A 22,288-nucleotide genomic window follows, 5' to 3' on the forward strand; every position below is an offset into this window, starting at 1 on the left:
TCCCCTGTACAGTTCAGAATGTGTTTAGCTTGCCAAATTAACATAAATCTTTAATCGCTAGCAGTTCGACTCTGAAGCGCTGTACGTGTTCGCAAGTTTTCTCCCCAACAAACCTGATAACGTCAACGAAACATTCTGCAGTATGAAAGCATCTTCAGTAGCATCCAAAAGGCAGAGGAAGATGCTAACCATCGCTAAATTAAACAACAGACAACTGTGAAAATGTTAATGCCTATCTGAGAAAAGTGTATAAAGCATGTAGTGAGGGGTTTTAGAGCCTTAAAACATCTATAATAAGTGTAAAAAATTAATAAATAAATAAAGCGGACGACTTTGCGGATTTCACCTATTGCGGGCTATTTTTAGAACGTAACTCCCGCGATTAATGAAGGACCACTGAATTCTGCAAATGTATAAACTGGTTGACTTTATGAATCAAACAACAACCTTTTTACTCACTTTTACTGCTTTTTCACTGACTGTAAATAAATAAATAACTGAACTAACTAACTGCTATTGTCCAGTGATGGAATAAATTCATCAGATTTTTTACCAATAAGCTCGAGGATGCTGCCACTGCGTGCACGGCTCTCCACCTCTTCTCTGAAGACACTGGTGTGTGTTATTTTGCCTCGCGTGATCAGTACGTTCAGGAGCTCGGGTGGAGGGGTGCGAAACATCTGCTGCAGAAGCTCCAGAGATGCAGTCACCACATTGTGATCCCAGTGCTGTGTGTAGTGCAGGGTCAGTTCATAAACCTAAGAACACAAGAAGAGGTTTTACATGCGCACAAACACACAGCCACACACAGCGAATCACTTATAGGTCGTTTTTCCACCTGATATCAACATTTGTTTCCAGCAACGTGATCACAAGTGATCAGAAAACACACATCACAGTTTCCATCTGGTTTTAAAGGGTACAGCTGGAATTTATTTATGCAGTACAAATTTACAGCACTAATCTAAAAGGTTGCATTTGCTAATTTGCTAAATTTAAAATTTTAGCTAAAATGATATACTTTAAAAAAAAAAAAAAAAAAAGTGTTAATGACTTTTATATCTAAATATCTTTATTGACTAATCGGTCCCACTTTATATTCAGTGTCGCTTATACCTGTGAACTTACACGGTAACTAGATGTGTAAGTAGTATGTAACTACAGTGTATGTGCACACTGGTACATAGAACTTACCTGTTTAATACTGGATTAACTACACACATGTAACAACACACTGAATAGTATGTGTAAGTTCAAATTATTATATTTTGTATAATAATATATTTAAGATATAAAAAATTCTCAAACCAAGAAGCATTTCCAAAACATGTAAAAAAAAATTTTTTTTTAATAAATTATTTACATTTTTTCCTTAAAACAAGCCAAATTATACTTATTTCTAACCCAAAACAAAATTATTGTATTTACCCCACTGGCAGATTATTTTGCTTGTTTTAGGGAAAAACTCGCTTAATTTCCACCATTTATAAAAAAACAACAACACATTTGTACTTTTTATTAGATTAAATTAGTTTTGATGAGCAGAGAGGACTTCTTTAAAAGCATGTAAAAGTCCTACCAATCCCAAAATTTGGGAGGTGTACAAACTTCACTAAATTATCAAGAAGTAGACCCCACAAAATTCAGTTCTCCATTAAATTAATGCGTCAAAACTCAAAAAGCTGCACGAGCTCTGATACCTGAATGAGCTGTTCAGGTGCAGGCGTGACGTCGGCCTCTTTCCGGACAAGCCCAAAGCTGCCCTTCAGACTGGTGCTAGGAGTCTGCTGCTGGATAAGAGGCATCAAGTAGCGCAGTGTCAGTAATACACCCAGAATCAGGTGACTGGAATGCTCCTCATCCACCGGTACTACCAAACCTGACAAGACAACAGACAAAACAATTAACACACTGTTCTGAAGGGGAGAGTGTGTGCGCGCTTGTGTGTGTGTGTGTGTGTGTGTGCGCTTGTGTGTGTGTGTGTGTGTGTGTGTGTGTGTGTGTGTGTGTGTGTGTGTGTGCGTGTGTTTACAGCATACCGAGGAGCACGTTGAGGAGCCAGGTGTAGAAGTAGTGTGTTCTGCGTGAGTGTTGACACACACTGACAGCCGAGCTGGCCGCTGTTCGTCGAATAGTGGGAGAACTGGACTTCAGATTGGCGACAAAGGCCTTTAGCAGCATCTACATACACATATACAGGGGGAAAATCAGTGGTGGCACATTCAAAATCATCTAAATAAGGTCATTTAAACAGAAAATCTGATTTTAAATATATGAAATCATGATAAAAGTTTAATATATTTTATTATTTATAATGATGTCGCTGCTTTGCATATTTAAATACTTTGGTAAATATAAATGTAGAAATTTGGTAAATACAGTGGGTACTATGATACAATTTCTGGTAAATATAGAAGTTGTTGACATGAAATCCAGATTTTGGTAAAAACCCAAAGAATCCAAAGAATACAAACAAAACAATTTCAGAAAGATTTGTTATGAGTAATAACAATAGAATGAGAAAAGGAGAAAGTATTAAACTATTAAAATGTATCTAATACTTTGCAGATATATATATATATATATATATATATATATATGCTTTGGTGATGACAGCTTCAAGATGCCTCTTGTATGGAGAGTAGAGTCACATTCATTACTGGGGTATATATTTTTTTAACATACTTCAAAAGAGTCTAAAAATCTTGATGGTTCTGTGGGTCTCATCTATAAACTCTCATCTTTACTTATTTTCTATTGGATTGAGGTCAGGTCATTGGCTGGGCCATTCCAGCAGCTATATTTTTTTATTCTGTAACCAACTTGGCTGTGTTTGGGATCATTGTCTCGCTGAAATATCCACCGTGGGTTCACCTTCATCATCCTGGTACTGTAGGTGTGAAAGATTTCATAATTCTGGTAATGTAGGAACCAATAACCACATTTCCATGTGCTTTCCTTTTTACACCTCCATTTCCTCATGTGTTTAATCCTTTTCCCCAGTGTCATTTAATTTTTATTACACATAAATTAATTGCTATTCTAATTAGTTTTGTTTTTTGTGTGTGTTTGGATTTCTTTGCTTGTTACTCGCATCTGGTGAACATTTCAAGTCAGCAGAACCTTTTGCAATATATTTTGATTAAATGGTGACATGTTCAATACTTTTTTTTTTTTGTTTTTTACCAACTGCATTTATAGTTCACTTTTTTTTTTTTTACTTTTGATCAAATAAATGCAGCCTTTTCAACAAAAAACACTTTTTAAAAACAAAATTATAATTAAAAAATCTGTATAATTTTTAAACCGTAATTATAACAAATATAATAAAATAACCTTTGGCCTACATACAAACACACCACATATATTTTATTAAATTATGCCTTTTGCATTCCTAAGGTTTTTCATTTGTGGAATGAGCTCATTCATAACCGTAGCTGGATTTAAAATCATCTAGAATCACAATACTCTAGTCTTAAAAAGTGAATGTGTTCTTGGCAAGAATACAGACTCTTTCCGTCTCTTGATGCGAGGGAGAAGAGGCTCATGGATAATTAAATCCAGCCTGAGTGAGTCATGTTCCATATTGAGGAGATGATGTCACCACTGCGCATTTACGGCTTCAGATCAGACAGTCAAGATAACGGTGAGGGAAATCCCTCACTCAGGTGCCAAATCACAGAATTCAGTAGCAAGGCAATCTTATTTTCATGTCAAATACATAAGGCCATCCAGAATGACTAATGACTTTTGAATCAAGGTACATTTTATTGCAAATCGCCTGATGTGGTCTTCTGAAATGTTTTACTTTGACCAAATTTAAAATAAAGTAAACACATGATAACCTTGGGAAATGCTACTTTTTCAGCTCATACCTTAATCTCTCCATCATTGGCAAAGTGTCCGAGGGCAGCCATGATTTTAGGAATTGAAGAAGAGAGAGTTTCCTGCACAGTCTCTTCTTGACGTTTTGTGATTCGTGTCAAACATGGTAGCAGGTTCACAAGGTACGGCCTGGGAAAGGTGACAATGAGGGTTAGGATTTATTGTGTTTGCTTATCTTTACAATCAAAAGCATGTCACAGCTTAAGATCAGCATGAAACAGAAGTTGCAATGATTTTTTCTTCGCTATAGTGATGTTCTTCAGGAACTGACTTGATCAATGGAAATACAGCAGAATTGAGGCAGATTTGAATATACTCAGTTTACTCTAAAGCGACTTACCTCTGGCACCTTCACATGCTTTATTTTATTATTTATTTTTATTTGAGCCCTATGTTGCTAAAAATTTAAGAGTTCAATTGAAGGAAAATTTATTTAAACCAAACTATTTACCTGCTATGACCAAGATAAAGACAGACAACAAGACCAATGGCACATGAAAGGTAGACATTATAAAGACACATTAATATTTAAAAACATAATCAAGTGCATAGATAAATCATGTAGAATAAACACCACAATATTACATACAAATGGAATTCAACTTTAATCTAAATATGTATTTAAATTCATATACTAGTACAAAATTTGGTTTATTTCCATTTTAATGGAAAAAGTAAAAAATAAATTGCAGCTTTTTTTTTGTGTTAAACAAAATACACATAAAGAGACAGTTCACCCAAAAATGAACATATATTCCCTATCTAATGTTCCTCAAGTGTTCATTGAACACAAAATATAATATTTTATCTAGAAAATATGAAAATAGTAGGGAATAGTTTACTTAGTTTACTTACTGTGGAAGTCAATGGTTACAGGTTTTAGCATTCTTCAAAAAATTTAATTTGTGTTTGTCAGGTGAAAGAAACTCAAACAGGTTTGGAACAAGAAAAAAGTGAGTAAATGATGACAGAATAATCAGTTTTGGGTGACCTATCCCTTTAAGTCTATAAAATCTCTGAACATTTTTTGTTGTAATTACTTTGAATGAATGGGTGCGTTCAACAGAACAATAGTCCAAAACCAAAATACCTCCAAACCAAACCTTTATTTTGACACTCTGAAAATAACAGTTTCTGTTTATATACGTCATGCGTTCTCAAATTAAAATATGAAATACTTATGGAATGAACTCTGTTCTGCAACATCAAATTTAAAAAGTCTTTTCATTGTTTAAATTCAATGCAATTCAATTCAATTCACCTTTGTTTGTATAGCGCTTTCACAATGTAAATTGTGTCAAAGCAGTTTCACATAGAAGATCATAGTAAATTTAAAAGTAACAAGCACTAGTCAAGACTGCAATTTAAGAGTGAAGCCCTACTTTCAATTTATTTATCTTTAATTTGGCAAATTCCACGTTTGCAGTAAACTACATTCCTTTGTTTTGAGCTAGTCCTATGATTGTTCCCACAATGTTCCACAATAATTGGGTCCTGACCAGTCTACTAGAAGTAAGTGACCAAAAGTTGAGCATACCTGCATTTCTGTGGACGCACCAGGTGAGCAAGCTCTGCAAACCTCCACAGGGCTGCCCGCAGACTCCGAGAGGCAGCGTTCTGTTACCACACACACAGTAAAGTGATCCATTAGTGAGCTGTACATTTACTTAAAGAGCACAAGACTCATGTGCCTGTGAAGTTTATAGCATTTCCCCCAAAAAATTTTACTAAAAACAAAAACAATAATCAAACCAATCAAATAATCAAATATTGTTGCAGATAAATCGCAAATTAACAACAAAAGTGCAACAAAAATGTAACTTAAATATAAATCAGCCACACAACGTAATCCTAGAACTCCAGTTCAGTACACTGACATGCATTTACAAAAGAACTCCTAATAAATTAAACATTCATTACAAAAAGTTTATTGAGTCTGATTTACCTTTTTAATCTCTTTATACAGTTCAAGTTGTAGTCTAGGCAAGTTGGAATCCATCAATGCCTGCAAAGATAAACAAAGAAATTATATTACCATTGAACAAAACAAAAAAAAAACACCACTACAATCATCATCCAATTGAATATATGTCAGATATGTAAACTACAAATGAGTTACTTTGATGATTTTGTTGAGGCACTCATCGGCCACCATCCTGACGTCAGACTCTTTGTCATCGCTGCACAGCAAGAACATTTCCATGGCAATTCCAAGAAGTTTCTGGAACTCTGGAGACGTCCTGATAACAAATCAGTGTAATTAAATACATAGCTAACAACACTAGAAGGCTAAAATTATTGGTCACAGCTTCGAAATGAACAGTGAGTCAAAATAAATACATTACAGTATGTTTAGCAATTTAAAATCAGCTATTTTTCTAGGCCCAGAGATCCAGAATATAATTGGAGAAAATAGGGAAAGAATATTCATCTGTTTGTGGTCTTTTCCTCTGTTCATTTTTTTTTTTGCTTGTTTATTTAACAGAGACAATACACTTGACATTGTTTTACAAAGTCAACCGATGTTGTGTACATAGGGAATATAGCATAAAGCTAATTTGCAACCCTCGTCCCTGGTCTAGTACATCTAGTACATCTGTTACAATCACCCCAATTACCCTCAATCAAAAACTGACAGCTACAAGATACAAGCTGCGGCAGAAAAAGGAAATGCTACTTGAAAAACAAGGATGTGGCAGGGCTGCATGGACAGTTATGCCAAAAAGACTAAGACTAATAAAAACAAACCCATCAAGATCACCATAAACTGGATCTATCTTCTCTATGTGTATTCAGGACGTAATCAAGAATTTCAAGAAGAAATAAAACTAAAAGAAATGTTACTGGCTTTTTCATTATTTATCTAGATTTGTTTGTAGTTTATACAGTTGAAGTCAGAATAATTAGCCCCCTTCAAACTGTTTTCTTCTTTTTTAAACATTGTTTTTTTCAAATGATGTTGAACAGAGCAAGGTCATTTTCACAGTATGTCTGATAATATTTTTTCTTCTGGAGAAAGTCTTATTTGTTTTATTTCAGCTAGAATAAAAGCAGTTTTAATTTTTGTAAACACCATTTTAGGGACTAAACTATTAGCCCCTTAAAGCGATATTTTTTCACGATAATCTACAGAACAAACCATCGTTGTACAATAATTTGCCTAATTACCTTAACCTGCCTAGTTAACCTAATTAACCTAATTAAACCTTTAAATGTCACTAAGCTGTATAGAAGTGTCTTGAAAAATATCTAGTAAAATATTATTTACTGTCATCAAGGTAAAGATAAAATAAATCAGTTATTAGAAATGAGTTATTAAAACTACTATGCTTAGAAATGTGTTGAAACAATCTTCTTTCCGTTAAACAGACATTGTAAAAAAAAAAATAAACAATTGATCTAATAATTCAGGGGGGCTTATAATTCTGATTTATTAGGACTCCTGTGAATTTTTCTTTTTCAAAGATTATCCAAATGATGTTTAACAGAGCAAGGAAATTTTCACAGTATTTCCTACATTATTTTTTTTCTTCTGGAGAAAGTCTTATTTGTTTTATTTCAGCTAGAACAAAAGTGGCTTTTAACTTTTAACTCAATATATTTAGCCCCATTAAGCAATTTTTATTTCCAAATATCTACAGCTGTTGTTCCCAAAATGGAGATCACAGGACAATGACAGGGGGTTACTTTAATGATTTCCAAAAGTCAAATTAATTTTACTAAACTGTTAGAATAAATATATTTTATCCATGAGATGATATATTTTATCCATAGAAGATAAAAAATAGTAGTTAATAGTTAATAGCAACAACATGCAAATAAAAAGCCACCAGAGAATTTTTTTTCATAAGTGCTGTTTCTGCTATTGTTGGTATTTTGCCTTGAGTCTGAGAAAAAACACATCACAATTAAAATCTATTATTATTATTAATATAATTATTTTTATTATTAATGATTTGCCTAATTACTCTAACTTACCAAATTAACCTAGTTAAGCTTTTAATTGCACTTTAAGATGAATACTAGTATCTTGAAACTATCTAGTAAAATATTATTTACTGTCATCATGACAAAGATAAAAGGAATCAGTTAGTAAAAATTAGGTTTTAAAATGTGTATATACAGCCATAACAGAAATAAATGACATTGTATTTATTGTAATGTATTTATAACTAATATTACTTAACAAATGAAATGTATTTTTGTTAAAAAATAATTGCTAACAAAAATAATTGATAACAAGCTTTGGTTTTCAACATCTAATTCAACGTCCTCACAGAATAAAATGTGCAATAATTGCAAATATTTTGCCATTTTAACTTATTTCAAAGGATTCAAGCTAAAAGAAATGTTTGACAACTTGAAAGAGTTTGAGTATGTTATACTTTATTTGCTAAGTGGCCTTAATAATTTAGGATTTTCATCTCAATTCACTAAATTTGCAATGTTAGAGTTTAAAAAAAATTCCAACCTAGCCTCAGCATCAGTAGGCTTTTGTCAATGACTCATAAGACATGACCAAATCTGATTAACCTTAATCTGATGTGTTCATCCATTGACTATTGCATACCTCAGCGACTGTGCCACAATGTTTTCACATATCGTCAGGCAATGAGTCACTCTGTCCTTTTTGGTTGTAGCAAGGTCTTTTTTCCTGTAAAAAAATAATACACAGAACATTAAATAAATCACAAGATTTTCTGAATGATTTACATCTATCGAGATAAGGATGAACAGATTTAACGTGTAACTCCACAAAGCAATCAAGCTGTAAATCTGACACCGATCTGTAAGTGAGAATATTATGTTGGGCCGCAAAAGTCAGTTAGATACTCTTTATAGTGTCAGCAATACTGATTAGCTAAATCAATTAAGTTAATGTAATCTTGCTAGCGTAGCCGCGATAAACATGTCCTGCAGCACATGCTGTATAACATTACCGCTCACTGCTGATGATCTACAACATATCTGAGTTGATTTATTCCCCCTAATTAACTAAATTATGTTCAATCCATCCATCCACATGGTGCTGGAGTTGTAAATAAGGGAAATCACTCTTTTAATTGCACATAACCCCCGCTCCAATATCTTTACAGTGTATTCATATCAAGATGATAACATGGAGCTCTTGCATTGTGCTAAATATGGTTTGAAAAGTTATCAAGATTTCAAGAAAACAACAACTTTATATTAGTCTGTCACAATAATCAATATATCGACTTATCGCACAACACATGGACATGACATCATTTTTAGTGATGCAATATATATCGCCCGTACAATAAAAAATATATTTCAGCAACAATTCAGCTGATTGTGGAACATCTCCATCTCTATTGGAGGTGTCAGTATGGTTAAAAACAACACTACAGTATTTACTATAAATTACTGTATATTTTCATGTGGGTGCCTGACAACTGAAAATAGATCTGATAGCAGATATTGCAGCTTCTGTAGCTTTTTACCTTGCACTTTTTGTTACATTTATTCACAATATTATTTATTTGTTTTGTATATATTTATATTTTCACATTCTGATTCCAATGCCTAATCATTAAATTACTAAAATGACTATAATTAAATGAAATACTCTTCAGAATAAAATATGTGTTCTTTGGAAGAATGCACTTGCATCGTATTTGGACAATATTATAGTATATTGTCATTCTGGCCTTATATAATGTGTAGGCATGAGTCGATCACTGGTTTAGAAAAGTCAAGGTTTTAAAACTGTCAACATTTGCTGTTATACTGTTCTAACGGTATATTTTGTTTTGTTGTTTGTTTGGGGGTGGGGGGTTGTGTATGTGTTTTTACAGTATCAGCAACAGTATCTCCAGCAGAAAGAGACCCTCCACATTAATAGTTACTGTTCAAAAATATTTGAAATGTTTTTTATAATAAAAAATATTGTGTTCAATAGGGGGAAAAAAGTTGTTTTTACCCAGACATTTAAAAAAAAAACATATTTTAGAGAAATAATTACAATATTGTGAGATTTTTAACCAAGGTTATCATACCGTCAGAATCTTATCCCGCGCCATCCCTTATAATGAGTGACATAAAATGGTCTTAAAATGACAATAATTTCGTTAATCACACTATATTTTGGTGCAATATATCACAACAAAAATTTGATATTGTGACATGCCTACTTTAAATGAACATTTTAACATATTTCTACTTTAAATCAAATGTGAGATGCTGGCTAGACTATTCGATTTTATTTTTATTAAAACTGCAATTTCACATTATCACTCGATAAAGACTGTACTCTGACCACGAGTCATAAATCCTCAAATATTTATTCAACTTAAAATCTAGCTGGCTTTTGCATTCAATACATTTACTATTCAAAATACTGTAATTTCAAGACATTCAGCATGATTGTGCGTGGACAAATCAATAGATGAAAACTTGCTAGGATTAGGGCTGCACGTTATTGGAAAAATCTAGAATTGCGATATATATATATATATATATATATATATATATATATATATATATATATATATATATATATATATATATATATATATATATATATATATATATATAAATTTTTTTTTTTTTTTTTTTTACTTTGTGATGTACTGTGATAAGAATACAATTTCACCAGATGACGTAATATCTATATTTGGAAAGGATTTATCATGTTAGATTGATTGGGATGATTCTGCTTTGAGAGTGCATCTCCATAAAATCTAATAGACAATACATTTTCATTGTGGTCTGAGCTATTTGCAATGTTTTTCTGTATTTGCATGTACGTGTTTTGTCAGAAATTGATGAATTTGTGTTTACTATTTGCATCTTCATAAAATCTAATAAACAATCTATAGACTTTTGGGGTCCCCCAACACATTTTCACTGTGGGCTGTGCTATTAGCGGTACAATTGTGTATTTGCATATGTTGTTATTTTCATGCATAACAATATATAAATACAATTTTTAAAAAGATAGAACAAAAATAAAGTGTTTTATCGTTTCCTTGAGTCTAATAGTATTTAAGTACAGTAACTGAATGATAAAAACAAAAATAACTCAATAAAATAAATCATTGTTAAAGTCACAAATGGTACAATTTTTATGCCTGAATGTTTTTAAAATCATTAATCACGTGCAAACGATCAATTATATCATAAACTCAACATTACATATATCATGCGATGTGACTATTGGTAATGATCACATTGCAATACCGATGCTGAAACGATATATTGTGCAGCCCTAGCTAGGATTATCTATATTAATAATATATGTACTGTAGGATTATCCAATATAATATTTCCATAATTCATTCATTCATTTACAATATATAAAATTATCAAATAGACTACAACAGGGTATATACAGGAGTCAAAGGGTAAAATTTAATACTTTTAAGACTTTTTTTAGAATCTTTCTATTAAGACCTCATCGCCACTTTAGTTCTGAACAGGTAACATTGGTGACATTTTAAAAATATATTTACTAAATAATGATTGAAAGAAACTAATCCTAAACTAGAACATTATTCATATACTTTATTAAAATGTTAATCCAGTCAGTTTCGCCTATAGAACAGCAGAAATAATGGTGCTGCCTTGGTTACTGCACTAAGCAAAGCAGTGTGACATCCAACTTAGTAGGGTTTAATCAATTTCACAAACTACACAGCATCCCAAACTTTCAAACAACGTCTAATACTTTTTGAGACCCATTTTAGTTACAATAATTAAACATGATTTGAAATACACAAAGCAGAATAATAAATGCAAGCAAAGCGACGAAAACTTTCATGTTTAAAATAACTTTTGTGCAAATGTCCAAATTACATTGTCATTCAGAATCACACAGACAGACACACACACACACACACACACACACACACACACACACACACACACACACACACACACACAGGTAAGAATACATACACTACTATCACTTTAAGCTGTATAGAAGTGTCTTGAAAAATATCTAGTCAAATATTATTTACTGTCATCATGACAAAGATAAAATAAATCAGTTATTAGAAACGAGTTATTAAAACGATTATGTTTAGAGATGTGTTCAAAAAATCTTCTCTCTGTTAAACAGAAATTGGGGAAAAAATAAACGGGGGCTAATAATTCAGGGGGGTTAATAATTCATCAAAAATACAGTGAAAATTGTGAAATGTTACTGCACTATGAAATAACTGTTCAAAAGTAGTGTATCATTTAATTTAATAGTTTATTTCTGTGATATTAAAGATGAATTTTCAGCTTCATTACTCCAATAGTCCCATAATCAATCAGAAATCACTCTAATATTAATTATTATTGTAAAAAGCAATAATTACTGGAGTGATAACTTCATTTAATAAACTTCAAGTAATAAATAAATATTTAAATAAGTGTTTACATTTTTTTTTTACATTTGATGATGAACAGAATAATTTTATTAAAAAAAATAAAAACATAAAAAGAACCCCAAAGTCTATATGTAAAAAACCGGTAATGTACATATAGACGTACATGTATAATAGTGGTTCAAATATCTGTCCTTAACACAGTGCATGACCAAAATATAAATATACATTATATTTTTGGGAATGCTCTGCGAACCTTAAATATTATACTTTAATATGGCATCAAAGTAAACATGCCAAAGCAGATATTTATGAGATGTTTATGAGTAAAGGGAAGGCACAATGACACATCTTACATTTTCAATATTTGGATACTAAAGACTATTTTTGAGTGTGTGTTTGAGCTGTACGTCATATATGACAGTATTGTTTATCTAATGATGTTTAGTGACAGACGAAGACAAGCAGTTGTGGGAAGTCAGAATAAAAATTCAGAAGATGGCAGCATTCAAACACAAATAAACAGATTCATTCAGTGTAATTGTTTTACACCACAACACTCTTGGACATCAGAAGTCCTGAAGCCAGTTCTTGAGGAGTGCGCAGTGTCTGATCTCAGCACTGACGCAGAATCTAACAAGGCTCTGTGACACATCTATGGTGTTGAGCATCATGTGATTAAAAACCCAAGACAACAACAACAATAGTCAGCCTTATGAAAAGACAACACTGCACTTATGCATGTTGTGATAATAACATTAGCATGGCCACGGTGTCAAGTGATGTCAGCGCCCTAATTATGAAGATGATGATCATGATGATGAAGCAGAGGGCTATTACTGCAACAAAGCGTTAAACAGCATTAACATCAGTTCAGCACTCACTGTTTCTGGACGAGCTCCTCGGCCGACAGCGGGCCTTGCTGCTGCTGGAATGATTTTAGCGACTCAAACGCTTTCATTAGCTTCTCCATGGTGGCCATTTTAACAGAAGCTGTGATGAAGATATAATCTGATCGGAGATAGGGTAATATTTACAAACTGAAAACGACAGCCAGTGTCACAGACTGGTAACGAGCGCTGTGCAGAATGCCGAAGGGAAACTGACGGTGTCGTCGAGACGGACACCCCCTCACGGAGGACAAAAGCCCTTCAAGTCCGGTCTAATTTCCGCACACCATCCGATTAGGACCATTGTTCAAACAATATGCTCTGAAGGTAGTTGATAGCACGTCCAGTTCCGAAAGCCATCTTAAAGCTGGGTTAGGAGAGCAACTGTTCTGCTGTATTTCCGGGTTAATAAAACTCCTGTCAAAATTGAAGTCCTCTAATTCATAATAAAATCAATGGCGAATGTCTGCATCTACAGCTTGCTTAGCTTGATTGTGATGCAAGTCTTCCGCCAGACCGACTGATAATGTTCTTGATCAATTACTAAACTTTTTTTTGTGTTTGTTTTGATAATTTAAAATTTGATGTAATATTTCTGACGAAACGAACATGTGTTATTGTTGTGTATACAAATATATTGGCAAATATACCCTATTGTACGTGTAAAAAGGACAGCTAGTTTCTGGAAAATTAATACACTTTATACATTTACTGTAATTGTGAAGACATCTAAACAAGCAAAACAAACAAATTAAATAAAACTATAGGTTGCTTTAACACAGATTATATTGTTTTTAAATCACACAAAATACATATTCTAATAATATTAAATTAATGGCTGGTAATTATAAATGTTATGTCAGATTTAAATATGTGCAACCATGTGGATCAGGGGTGCCCAAACTGGTTCATATGAAGGGCCAAAAACCAAATATCATTGAGAGCTGTGGGCCAAAGGTAAATACCCAACTATATTACATTAAAGTTGGCATGGGTAATTTCCTAACTTATTTCACTTTATTTTAAAATAAATAAAACAATTCTTTAAATTCTATTAATTATTATATTATAATTTTTATTATTTTATTAGTAGTATTATTATTAATTATTATCTTAATTGTATTGATGCAGTTATAACTTTTTTAATGATAACTTATTGTAATAACAAACAAACAATCGCATTTATAACACAGTGGAGTTCAAAAATAACTTTTAAAAATAAGACAAACAAACAAACAAAGGGTTGCATTAAATTTGAATGGACAATCTCAAAAGCATCCCATCATGTTTCCTCTATTCTCAGATGGGATGGTAGGTCAAATCAAAGATTACCATGGGCCAACTTTGGCCCGCGAGCATCTCGAGTATTGATCAACATGAAATGTACTGTCACATACTTTAAAAAGTGCATCTTTTATAACCTGATTATTGAACTTTCTACACTGTAAAATAACGCTGTAATATATTACTTTTTAAAGAATGTTCATATATCATCTAAAAACTTGACATTGTGAATGTCTTTAGAATTTTCAGAAATCAAATTTTTACAACTATATTAGAGAACATTACAGAAAATGGAAGCAAAAAAGCAATTAATTAATTAATTGAAATTAGATCAATTCATTTGTCTGCTAATTCATATTTCTCAGCCACAAGCAATGGTAAGGCGATTCAAATAAAATAAACATTTAATATTCATATTCACAAATGTTATAATGTTTAAATTCTTCACACTGAATGTAATTCCAATTTTTTAGGCTTGGCTGCTCAGGCCTAATCTCCACACAAACTTCAGATCCATCCACACTATAAGGCTTGCTTGTTATCCAGTACCTGAAAAAAAACAATTTCAAATTGGATAAATATATACTGCATATACACTGTAAATAAACATTTTTTTTTTAACTTTGGAGAAATATTTGCTCTTTCAAAAACAAAACATAGTATTTTTTTTCTCACTCTAGGATCGGTTCAGTGTTATCCACCCATTTCCACACTCCCTCAGTGGCATTCCCAGTGAGGCCAATCCATACATGACTCATTTGAAGATTAGTCACAAATTCCTGTAGCAACCCACATGTGATAGTGGGTGAAGAGAAATAAATGCCATAATCCTAAATTTGGATTCAATTTTTAATTTTTTTATTTGAATCTCGGTAATAAGCCGATTTGTTTAATAAAGATTATTGTTATTTTGCAGCCACACTCACCTGCTCATCTGGACTGTTTATGATCTCCAATCTCAGCACAGCTGTGTCTGCTCACATTCCATGACAGCATCACAGCAGAGGCACAATAAAGATGCGAGGAAAAGTTGCTCCATCCTGCCATACATCCTTAGAAGAGTACATGTGTTACATTCAATTGTTGAGCCACTAGCTTGTTATCACAACAGAATAAAAAAGACAAATATAATAATAAAAATCAAGACATTATCAATCAATTAAAAACAAACTCATTATTTGCCATTTTCTTTTCAGTTGTGTTTCCTCAAAAATAAAAAGAGTCTATAAATACGAAATACATGTCATAATTTTTAAATGTATGCCTTATAAATTGTGCCATGAATTGAGAACTGCAAGAAAAAAAAAGGAATTGAAAGACAAAAACCCCTATGGGGAGAATGGGCTTACAAAGAGCTGTAATTTGTTTGTATACATTACATAATGTTAAAATAAATAAATGAATAAATAAATAAATAAATAAATAAATAAATAAATAAATAAAATATATAAAAGTCATCATGCAACCAGAACTGACATTTTAGTTCCTTAGAACAAAAAAAATAATAAATCCTGAATTTTTAATGGTATTTGTTACTTTTATCATGTGTTCTGCTCTCGATCTTTAATTTAAAAAATCTTCATTTTCACCGATATCTAATGGTGGCCAGACTAACTGCCCCTCACTTGTTTTCAGCCAATAGAAAACAACAACAACAACAACATCATCTAATGATCCAATCAATTCGTGAAGGACAAAATCAAAGACCACCCGACATTTGTTTTTGTTCATTTGGTTTCATTTGGATAGAGTTGCTGTCAAAATGATTAGCTCTCCTGTGATTTTTTTCTTTTTCAAATATTTCCAAATGATGTTTTTACAGAGCAAGGAAAGTTTCACAGTATTTTCTATAATATTTTTTTCTTCTGGAGACATTTCTTATTTGTCTTAAATTATAAGTCTTATTTGTTTAAATTTGGCTAGAATAAAAGCATTTTTTAATAAAAAAAAAATATAAAAAACATTTTAGGGTCAATATTAAACCCCTTAAGCAATATTTTTTAACTGTCCTCATAACAAGTCATCTTTATACAATGACTTGCCTAACTACTCTAATTTGTTTAATTAATAACCAAGTTAAGCCTTTAAATTGCACTTTAAGCTCAATAGTATCTTGAAAAAATCTAGTAAAATATTATGTACTGTCATTATGACAAAGATTATAGAAATCAGTTATTAAAATGAATTATTAAAACTATTGTGTTTAGAAATGTGTTAAAAAATTAAAACATTTGGGAAAAAAATATACAGGGGCTAATTATTCAGGAGAGCTAATAATTCTTACTTCAACTGTTTGTATGTTAATAAATGGAAGAATAAACTATTTTAACTTACGCCCAACTTAAAAAAAAAAAAAAAAACATTTTTCAAAGAAGAAAAACAATGCCTAACAAAACAAAACAAACATGCTCAATGAATACAGTACCTACCAAATGGAAGAAGTTTTTCTAAAGTCTGTGATTTTTGGATTTGGACTGGTTCGCTAGCCAGAAGTTGATCTCTCTCTATAGTGAGATTGTAGTAACGTCTGTTCAGGTAGTCCTGATCATCAATACAGCGCTCATAGTTGGTCTTCAACTGGACAGTGTCTCTTCTGTGCTCGAACATTACAACTATGAGACCACTTAACAGGATGCCAAACAGAAATGCCAAGAGCACAATCATCACTTTGTAAAGTTTTGGTGAGCCTAAATGGAAAAAAAGGCAAACATTACAACACCAATAAAGCAATATGATATTTGATATTTAATCAGTCCCTCCAGAATTGTGAGAGTCCAGTGGCTGATGAGATAATAAAAAAAATCTAAATTGACAGATTTTTCTTTATTTTCACAGCAAAACACAAGTACAGTATTGAACCAAATAATGCTGTAAAATCTTTAAGAAAATCCATCACAAAACTCTTTTAGGCTACAAAATATAAAAAAGTCTCTGCAAAATCCTGGAGAGACTGTTAAGTACTGCTTAATTAATGTGTTGTAGCTTACCTGGTTCCTGGGAGTCAGTTTGGTTGATCTGAGATTTTGTAATCCCGCCGGTTAATTCTTGATTGTATGTGGTCACAGATGTGTGACTACAGTTGACCTTCGCTCCGTTCATTTCAATCTCAAATTTTTAACACAATTCAATCCTACCTGTGTAATTAAACAGCCCATATTACACTTTCATAACTTAAAAAGCACCATGTTAGCTATATGATAACATTATTCTCCATCATGTCCTTAAATGATGGAAATATTGAACAATGAGCGGGATGAGGGTTTAAAATGATTTCAGAATGACTCAACAGTTCATTTCAGAATGACAAAATATACAAACTCATTTGGTGAGGCTATGCTTACCGTAACACTTCATAACAAAACAAAGTATAATAATGACATAACAAATACTCACTGTGTGATTCTCTGACAGGATCTGCTATGCTACAGTAGACTTCCCTTTTTAAGATTCCCAAATCTACTGGAAATATATCATCACTTACTTCTTTAAACGATTAATGTGGAAACTGTGGCTTGCTTCTTCACACACTAAACCAAAACACCACTATAAATGTTTCATTAACTGTACCCATTATTCCAGTGGTTCTTAACACTGTTTTGCATATCACATTAACCAAACACACATGATTCAACTCATCACCTCATTAACAGAGACTTTGTGATCTGCAATGGTTGTGTGAGACAAACGAGGCATGTTAAATGTGCAGTCCTGGGGGGCTACAGGAAGAACCACTGCAATAATACTTAAACACCAAATTAACTATTTAGAAACTATTATGAAGTAAATGCAATATGAACAACAAGTGGTTTAGACATATCCTTTATGCAAAACTATGCTTGTACTCTGTGAAAATATCTATGAATTGTTCAGCATTTATTTATGCTTTTGAATTGCATTAATTAATTTCTTCCAACAAATTTTAACCTTAAAAAGGTGACTTTCATTAACATTTTTAATAGTTTAAAGTGATATATTATTGTGGTTGGGATTTGTACAAACCTTGTAATAAACTTTCTGTTATTTTACAGACTTCTTTCTTCATTTCATTCATTCATTTTATTTTCAGCTTCCGCCCTTTATTATTCTGGGGCTGCCAAAGCTGCAACCTATCACTAGGAAACACCCATACACACTCAATCACACATCACTGAAAAAAATGATTCAAAGATGATTCCTTGGATTTACTCAATTATTTTAAGTTAAGTGGTTAAACAATTTATTTGGGTTGAATAAGTTGAACAAACAAATTAAGTTGAACATTATTAAACTTAATCAGCTAGATTAAATTCAACCCATATGAATTATTTACAACAATCTTGCAGACATCATTTTGCAGGCAATTTAGCTACCCAATTTACCTAAACCACAAGTCTTTGGACTTTGAAACCCGAGGACCTGGAGGAAACCGACCCAAACACGGGGAGAACATGCAAACTCCACACAGAAATGCCAACTGACCCAGCCGAGGCTTGAACCAGCAACCTTCTAACTGTGAGGTGATCATGCTACCCACTGCTCCACCGTGTCGTCCCTATGATAAAAGCTGTATCATTTTAATTATTAATATTAACTTTAGACATGATGATGCAGTTATGATGATGCATGCTTAATCACTCTGCTGAACAAACTGTCAATATAATCTGTAGAAACACCTAGAAAATTAAAACAATGGAAAATTTTATATAAATATAAATAAATTATATATATTGATATGTAATCAATCTAATATGATATGCATCAATCTGGCTATTGAATACAATACAAAAACCAAGGTCTGTTTTCTTTATATGTGTATTTTTAATTTACATACTGAAAGACGTATACTGTGTCTCTAGTGACACCAGATTTGTAATAGTTATTTCAAGCACAACGGTAATTAATAAATAGTTGGTGATTTGAATAGTTGAAGTGCAGTTCACTTTCCTCCCTCAAAGTGTCAGTGACGTGCACACAATGAGGATGTTACACTTTACTCATAAAGAAAATGAACTAAATTAGAAAAGCTTCTACCAACAAGTAATTACAACATGATAAAATTGTTTTTAAAACTTGTAAAAGACAGCTAAACAGGCTTAATTTGACTTTTCAGTGAAAATCTAATTGATGCCTAAAACCAAACTAGCCAACAAATAGAAAGGAATGACTACATGTGAAGTCTGCCCAACCTGTCTATTTGAAGACTATAGTCAACATAGGTCTAGGTCACTGACTCAAGTAGGTAATAACGATTAGCAACACATTAATGCATACAGAACTGTCAGCTCAACAAAATTCATAATAAAATAGACGTATTGAAGTGGATGTATAAAATACGCTACTGCTTTTTTTTTTCAAAGATGGACACGATGAAGCTTGCCATCAAACATTAACCTCGACCTCCACAACTCTCTTGGTCAACAAAGTATTTTCTAGTAAAAACATTTTGAAATCCAGCAACACTCATTAGTAAATATAAATACATTGTTTCTCAGACAAGATTTTTTTGTTTTTTAACAAAAAAAATTCTAATAACAATATGTCTATGTTTATTCATTTAGCAGATGCTTTTCTCCAAACCAACTTATAAATGAAGAAGAACTTGAAATTCCATTCGGAGAATCAGTATATAAGTATGACAAGTCTAATTGAGTTTATTAGTTGTTGTTTATTACATACACATTCACACACACACATATGTACATATAGACCATTTCAGTGTGGTAATATCATTGGCCCCTGAACATTTCCTGCTTGTTATTTTACTATTTCATAACTGTAACAAGCTATGTAATCATATCTTCACATTAAACAGCCATCATAACATTATTTATCAATATGTGGCTCTTTTTGAATTCTCTGAAGCTATAGAAGTTAAAAATGTAAATCAGGAAATAAAATAGGACCCTTGGTTTTGTTTACGTTCCTCAAAAAGGTCTATACAAAGACAAACACACAAACATATGCACACAAAAGTGTTCTGCAGGTGATTTGCCAATCCACTCACCTGCATGAAGATGTTTAAAAAGGAAAACAGAATGCATTAATTTTTTTTCCTTATGAAAATGAACCAGGAGAAAGCTTTGTTTTTAATCTTGATTTACCATTGCACATTAGTCAGATTCTGACTGATCAACATGCTTCTCACTATAGTTCAAGTTCAAGTTCTATTTATTTATATAGCACGTTTCCAACTGCCACAAGGCTGCACAAAGTGCTTTACAGGCAGAGAGAAAATAAACACATGATATGAGCATAAAACAGTAAAAACAGCAATAGGCACATAATAGGAAGGAACATAGAAAGATTATCAATAAAAGAACCAAATAAAAAATAAATAATAATAATAATAAAATATTTTTTCCTTATTAAAAGATGCTATCACAGTTGACCAACACTAATCATGATAGAGAACATGACTGTTTTGTTCCCCCTTCCCACTCCCAACAACCCCCCCTTCTGAAAGGGAAGGACTGATGCTTCAAAAGACCTAGAAAATAAATGCGTCTTTAATTTAGACTTAAAAATAAGCAGCGGCGAAGCTTTTTTAGTTCTAATTTTTTAGTTCTAACATTATCAAACAGATATTTACATTTTTTAAATATTATTCTATCCCAATATAGTTGCCTTTTAGAAATCTGAAATTAATTAAACACTAAAGCTTTAATAAAAAATGTATTTTTTTCTTATTATCTTTTAAGTTTTTCGGTAATCTTTGAAATCCATTCTAACTGACCTTCATTATACACCCTGATAATCAGTGAGATGAATACAGCAGTCAAACTAAACGACCGAATCAGTGGAGATGCATTGCAATTGTAAATATGTTTGCTTATTTGAGCCATGCACATAAAATAAGACAACACATAAGGAAAATAACAAACAAGAATAAACGCTAAAATATGAGAGATGATTCTGAAGGCTTTTCTTTTCTGCTGGTTCTCAACAGCTCTGCCAGCTTCAGTTTTATTGTGTCTGTCTCTCTCTGTCATTTTTACATCGTTTCTATCTCCAGGTCCTGGACACTTCAGAGCATGAAGGACAGAAGCGCAGCAGAAAGACGTTATTGTGACTGCAATGCAAAAAATCAAAAAGAATATATGATCTGGGAAATATTCTACTCCGATAAAGATGAGCCTGAAGCTGTTGCCCAAAGCAAAGAGCCAAGATGCTGCTGCAAGTGCAATCCTATATTGAACGCCCTTATATCTCAGGAACGTTACCGGATGGATCACTGCCACATAATGTTCAATACACATGCAGATCTGCAGAAGAGGTCTGACAGTCCAACACAGTGCGATGAAGAATGCAACCAACTGGTCTCCTGCTGGAGTCGGGTAGCTGCTGATAATAATATCTATCAAGCAATAGATGCAAATAAATATCTCCCCTATTAAAATGTTCAATGGAAAGACCAACCTGGGTTTGATGTTGTCATGAAGAAACATCCAGACGAACCAGCAATGGATCGGCGTTCCGACAATGAAGAAAACTACTAAAGTAGCAAAAATGACAATGCTGCCAATGTGTCCACGACAAAGACAGGCCCACATTACAGACTCATCGAACACAGAGACTGAACCATTTAGTTGGAAGGATGAATTGCACATGTTTTTCTAGCACTGGAGAGAACAGAAATGAATGTTAATATGTTACTAGTAAAACTGAGAGTTTGAAAATTGATCGGATTAAATGTCATACCTGGATTGATGGCAGAACATGCAAAAAAATAAATAAAAAATAACGTTTTTTTTTTTCAATAAAGGTTTTCAGCCTTTAAAACGCACCAGATGTACCTCATCAAAAACATTTCACCCATTTATAGGGAACTGTAAAAGTGATCAGTTTTTATTTGCATATTCTCTATGGAGTTTTTTTTTTTAGCTAGTGTTTGATGAATACTTAAATGTTAATACA

The 22,288-nt window shown here is 32.5% G+C and overlaps 1 protein-coding gene across 8 annotated transcripts in view; it reads right to left on the minus strand.

The window, feature by feature from the left end:
* Positions 1 to 13,497, minus strand: part of htt (huntingtin) — an 80,467-nt gene extending 66,970 nt beyond the window's left edge. For 7 of the 8 annotated variants that reach the window (XM_073907825.1, XM_009292973.5, XM_073907623.1 and 4 more), the window contains exons 1-9: positions 13,106 to 13,497; positions 8,456 to 8,539; positions 6,005 to 6,125; positions 5,831 to 5,890; positions 5,423 to 5,502; positions 3,876 to 4,014; positions 2,040 to 2,181; positions 1,701 to 1,879; positions 554 to 758 (exon numbers count right to left, since the gene is read on the minus strand). In XM_073907825.1, the coding sequence (XP_073763926.1) occupies positions 554 to 758; positions 1,701 to 1,879; positions 2,040 to 2,181; positions 3,876 to 4,014; positions 5,423 to 5,502; positions 5,831 to 5,890; positions 6,005 to 6,125; positions 8,456 to 8,539; positions 13,106 to 13,203 (1,108 nt within the window). In that variant the 5' untranslated portion in view covers positions 13,204 to 13,497. 8 annotated transcript variants of the gene reach the window in all.
* Between the last annotated feature and the right edge of the window lie 8,791 nt (positions 13,498 to 22,288).

The sequence above is a fragment of the Danio rerio genome, chromosome 1, assembly GCF_049306965.1.
Source record: "Danio rerio strain Tuebingen ecotype United States chromosome 1, GRCz12tu, whole genome shotgun sequence".
NCBI lineage: Eukaryota > Metazoa > Chordata > Actinopteri > Cypriniformes > Danionidae > Danio > Danio rerio.